The sequence below is a fragment of the Seriola lalandi genome, unplaced genomic scaffold, assembly GCF_002814215.2.
Source record: "Seriola lalandi dorsalis isolate HSWRI2012SDOR001 ecotype SW California unplaced genomic scaffold, Sedor1 jcf7180002053085, whole genome shotgun sequence".
NCBI classification, from domain to species: Eukaryota; Metazoa; Chordata; class Actinopteri; order Carangiformes; family Carangidae; genus Seriola; species Seriola lalandi.
The window spans coordinates 21,634-27,222 of record NW_019523638.1 but is presented as its reverse complement, the minus strand read 5'-3'; the positions used below and the strand labels follow the sequence as shown (position 1 = coordinate 27,222).

Below are 5,589 nucleotides of genomic sequence, written 5' to 3'. Positions count from 1 at the left end.
CTCCGACCTGAGCACGCCACAAACGCAGACACACACGACAACAACGAGCTCATCAGGCGCTCTGAAGAACAGAAGGGCGGGGTTTGATCCTCGAGGTCTGAGTTCACATCAGACCTGGCGGCTCAAACCTTTCCACATCCTCTCATTTCAACACAGGAAACAGTGAGTGAAAAATAAACCTCACTCACCTGCCAGTCGACGGGCCGCACCAGGGTCAGCGTGTTGGACCCGGCCTTGGCGGTGGCGGCGAGTTTGGTGTGGTAAACGCCGTGAGGTTGTCCGTACAGCTCCAGTTTACCAAACACGCCTGAAACATGACAAAACAAACATGCTTACAGACTTCGATAAACACATTTCAAGCACCGAAACAAATTCACCCACGTCAGTAAAAGTTTGTTTTCACAAGATGATTGAAGAATTTCAAAAACTAGGCTTCAATATTTCAGCATTAGAGCAGAAAGAGGCGTTTACACAGCGAGGAGCCTCGTTAGAGGAAGAGCCGAGTTTGTTCTGAAGATTTAAACACCTATTCTATAAGAACAGACCTCAGACCTCGGAGGGTTAATTCACCTGCATGAAGTTGCATGAAACTTCCTGTCAGCTGAGTTCAGCGTGTGATGCTGTTTTCTTACCCAGGACTTTGGACCCCTGGTTGGGTCCGTTGGGCAGAGGCCAGTCTGGAGTGCGGTGGTTCCCTCTCAGCTTGATGTGCAGTCGACCTCTGAAGGGCTCGTCCTCCCGCCCTGCGAGCAGCCGTCCTCCCTGAGACAGGAGCAGACGCCGCCTCACTCAACAACACAAACTCTGCACATCATTTGTTCAATCGGCTGATGAAAAATCTGATTCATAAAATGTTGAAAACATTGTGGAAAACGTCGTTTGACCTTCATGGTCTCACAAGAGAATATTCAGTGTGACGAAGCAGCTGCAGATGAATCTTCTATTGATTGATGATTAATCAACTTGTTATTCATCACCACATTTCTTAACATCAGAAAATAATAGTTTTAAAATAAGTCAAATTAGATTGTATTTGTTTACACAAGGAATCGTACATCAGTTCTCTGAAACGGATACAGGAGCTTCTTCATCATGGTTATAAGTCTTACTGCCATGTTATATCAAGTGTGGAAGAGATGAGGGTGATTGATCTCACTGACCTGGATGGAGACGTAAACGGCGTCGATCACCACAGTGTCGGACTCTGGAGCAGAACGGCTCTTCCTGGTGGACGAGCTGTTCGCGGCGTCGGGGATCTCCAGAACGCCGATCACCGTCAGCTTGTTGAGGGGGGGAGTGTCGCCGTCCAGAACGACCCACTTCCCTGTGGTTGGACGGAGACACAGAGGTCAGAGGTCACAACATGTGTCACTGGCTCCATGAACAAACACAATGTGAACTGTTTTACAATCTAATCATCAAATCACGTCCGTCGTCACAGAGAAGAAAATCATGATCGTAAGCAGAAACCACAGCTTCAGTTTCTCTAAGACTCGTACCTGACGGGACGACCACGTCGGCGCCCTCTGCTGGTGCAGTGAAGTTATTTTCAGCCGAACTTTCCCAGAAAGAGGCGTTTGACCAGAGACTGGACGGAGACAGAGAAACACGTCAGACCTGAGACAATATGACGACTAGTTTCACATTAAACAAGCTTCGACCTGTTTCTACTGTCTCGCACCGAACCACAACAAACCAACAGCGTTTCTATAAAGCAGCTAATTACTTTCACTGTTCAGGTCAAATCTGACCCGTATCTATTGAAATGGAAATAATAAATAAAATACTCTTCTTTACAGAATTTGGAAAGCCCAGAAAAATGATTGATCACTTTGTTGTTATTGATGTCTCACGTCCTGAGAGCAGCTGTGACACAGAAGCTTCTGTGAGTGTTAAAAAGTGATAAATGAAAGAAACTCATCGGTGTCGTCGGACTTTATCTGGTCATTTGGAACCGGTTTGTTCCCGCTCATGATGCGGCGGAGGTTAAACGTACATGAAGTTGTCCGGCCGGCCGCTGGGTAAGGGGGCGAGTGTGGCTGGAGGCGGGGGAGGTGGCGGGATGCAGTTGGGGAAGAAGCAGCGGTAAACCCTGAAGTTTATCTGGACGTCGAGCATGGAGCGGTCCACGCTGTCACGCCGCCGCCGCTCGTCCGTCTTCCCAGAGACTGAGGGAACAGAACGGCGAGGAGATGAGGATGATTAATTGATTATCAAAATGATCACAACCATCAACAGGTCCACATCAGGGCGCGTCTCACCGATGTAGTAGAGGTTGTTGGAGCCGTCGTCGAAGAACCAGTCCCCGTTGTCGTTTCCGCTGAAGCTGAGCGCCGCAGAGGAGCCGTTCCTCTCATCGATGACCCGGAACCGGTCTGGACTCTGGGTGAAGTTGTGGTTGATGATCACGTATTGATCCGACTGTGAGGAAACGTCAGAGTGAAGAGGGAGAGTTATCGGTATGTTATTTCCTGATATCAGCAACATGTGGAGGAAGTTTCTTCACCTTGAAGCCGTAGAACTTTGCACTGTAAGTGATGTTGGTGATGTGATCCATATCGTCAAAGTACCAGTTGTAAGTTTTCCCAGAAGGCAGCAGGGCCATCCAGCCAAACTTATGAGTCATCCTCTTCTTCAGGTAGGGAACCACGCTGCTGCCTGTGACGGGTAAAAACAACATGTTCAACTAAGACACAGTCTCGTATAATATATAAGATATAAAGAAAATACAGAACAGCAGAAATATTCACTCTGAGCATCAGTATGTTTCATTACAGTGTTTAAACCAACATTCTGTCATTGTTATTTATGGATGGAATAAAACTCAGAGTTAATTATTCTCTTCTCTATACTCTTTTCTGGGGACCCCAGGAACCCCCTCAAGGACCCCGGAGGGTCCCCGGACCACTTTAAGAACCACTGCTATATATTTGTTAATGCTTTACTTCAAAGGCATTTAGCATTTATAATATATATATATATATATATCACAGTTTCCAGCTTGAACTTTATCTGCTGCAGTTCCCAGCGATCACCAGCAGAGGTCACCAAAGGTCACAGATACTCTCAGTGAGTGTTCTGATACCGTGTGAGTTGGTTAGGATGACATCTTTGGCCTTCAGGGAGGTCGGTGAGGGATTGTTGAAGGACAGACGATGGAAGTCGACCGTGTGGTCGCACACGGCTCCGGGGAAACCCAAGCTCCACTCGGCGCTCTGGGAACAGTGGGCGGGGTCCAGGAGGGCGCTCATGGGCACGACTTTCTGGTCGACCTTTCCTGAAAACAACCAACATACAGAGAATAACAGAGAGTTTAGTCAGACGCAGGAACGGAGGATAAGATCATCAGAGACGTGAAGATGGAGTTTATTAAAACGACTGAAGGAGCTGGGATCAGGATCACAACACTGAAGTCAACTGAACATCATCTGACACGTGAAGATGAGGATTATGAGGATATTAATCTGCCACTGAAATTAGTCCCAAACTAATTTTAAATTCAGGGTTATGAACCATTTTCTCAGATTTACATCAGCGGCAGGAACAAATGGAACTGGAGCAGTGAGCCACAGATGAAGTTCTGACTAATTATTAATTATCTATTTTGATATTGTATTTCTGTTTTATCTTGTTTATTTTAGATTCTGTTTCTGTGCTGCTGTGTCAGTAAAGGTTCCTCTTCTCTTATTGTTGGTTTTCATGGGATTTGTTGATAGTAAAATCTTTTAAAATTAGATAAATGTTGTAGTTTGAGAAGGTTAAATGTTGAATGACTAAATATTAATATGAAAATGATGTGTAATGTGAAGTAGTAGTAACTGAGCAGTAAGAGGCTGAGTACCTGTGAGGGAGCCGTCCGTGTCCACCAGCTGCACCTCGTGCTCCCACCTGAACTTGGCCTTGTTGGGGGAGTTCACGTACTGGACGCCACTGAACCTGACGGCCCAGCCGCCGCAGCGATCTCCGCACGTGCCGTCGATGGTGGTGACCCCGATGGCCGCACAGGAGCTGCGGTCGAAGTTGAGGAACTTGGTGTTCAGGACGCTCATGCCGTCGTCAAACGGCGTGATGACACCGAGGCGCGTGCAGTAGTCGTCTCCAAGCGCGAGCTCGTCCACGTGTCCCACGATCGTGCTGTTGGACACCGTCGCACCTCCCTCCTCTCCGAAGCTGGACACCGCCCACTGGAAGATGCGCTTGGCTTCGATGCCGGCCTTCTCGTTGTTGACCATGACGAAGCCGTTGAACTGGACGGCGCCCACGTTGACCCACTCGGCGCCCTTCTCGCAGTTCCAGGTGGTGAGGGTATTGAAGACGGCGGGCTGGGGGCTCCTGGAGCGGCAGCCTCCGTTCTTCATGGGGAAGAAGTCTTTAAAGATCCAGAGGCCGAACCAGCCCTGAGAGTGCACCGTGTTGTTGTGGAACTCGCCGAGGGGAACGCGCTTCTGGCAGATGTTCGGGTCGTAGGACGGGCCGTCGGGGTGCTCGTGCATGCGGTACCAGAAGCCGAAGTGGGTGCCCCCCGCGGCGGCGTTGTGGCGGATGATGTTGTTGGGATTGGTGACCCAGTAGGCGGCGGGAGTGACGTCGTCGTTCAGGAGGCTGGTGCTCTGCTTGACGAACACGGCCAGGTTGTACTGCAGGATGTTCTCCGTCTCGATGCCGTCCTCGATGAAGAAGGCTCCGCCCATGATGTCGTAGATGACGTTGCGCTCCACCAGCAGCCGGTGGGTGTTGTGGATGGTCACGGCTCTGTTGTAGGTCTGATGGATGGCGCAGCCCCGCACGTACGACTTGTAGTCGATGTTCCCCATCAGATGCCAGTGGATGGGGTAACGCCCCAGTCTGAAGGCCTGTCCTGCGTGGAAGACCTGCGGCACCAGAAGAAGACTTCAATCATTCCAGAACTTTCTGATCAATAAAATCAGCTGTGAAGTTCGATAACTGTCAGAACACGTGAGGACGTTTCATTTCACCTCCACATATTCCAGTCGGCCAATGGCAAGATTCTCATTGGGCCTGGGAGCGTGGAACATGATGCAGCCTCCGAACTGATCGCTGCCGACCTCCTCTCCAAACCTTCCCTGGAAACAGGTCTGTGTGGCGAACTCACCTGCAGCACAGAGACAGAGAGAAAGACCTGAACACCGCCACTTAGTCCAGTGTGACGATACAGATGTTTTTATTATCGCTAAAGAAGAAGAACAGTGCAGCGCTCACACCTACAACACACAGCGTTTTATAGTTTCTTGTCTCTGGTAAACTGAACATCGTTAATTTGATATTTATTCTTCAATGAAAACATTATTTTTGTTAAAGCCTTATTCAATATAAATCCCTGCTTGTTAACCTGAAGTAGAGCTGAAACAATTAGTGGATCAATCCATTTCATCCACATCACGATCATGTGAAATGTCAGAACTTTTCTGTCGTGATTATTTGCTGGTTTTCTGTGTCAGTCGCCTCCGGCTCTCGGCAGGTTCATTGATTATGATAATAATGTTTAATATGAACCTAAAGACATCGTAGCAACACCACTCCGGGTTTTGTGAGGTGAAGGAGAGTTTCATGTTTTAAGGTTTAACTAAC

The 5,589-nt window shown here is 48.5% G+C and overlaps 1 protein-coding gene across 1 annotated transcript in view; it reads right to left on the bottom strand.

Moving 5' to 3' along the window:
• Window positions 1–188: 188 nt before the first annotated feature.
• LOC111650985 (fibrocystin-L-like) overlaps window positions 189–5,589 on the bottom strand; it is a gene marked incomplete at both ends in the record, with an annotated part of 26,283 nt that continues 20,882 nt past the window's right edge. Inside the window, 10 exon segments of the mRNA XM_087172528.1 lie at window positions 189–307; window positions 633–762; window positions 1,161–1,324; window positions 1,500–1,588; window positions 1,997–2,168; window positions 2,262–2,421; window positions 2,507–2,658; window positions 3,086–3,277; window positions 3,842–4,871; window positions 4,977–5,113. Coding sequence (XP_087028654.1) covers window positions 189–307; window positions 633–762; window positions 1,161–1,324; window positions 1,500–1,588; window positions 1,997–2,168; window positions 2,262–2,421; window positions 2,507–2,658; window positions 3,086–3,277; window positions 3,842–4,871; window positions 4,977–5,113 — 2,345 coding nt within the window.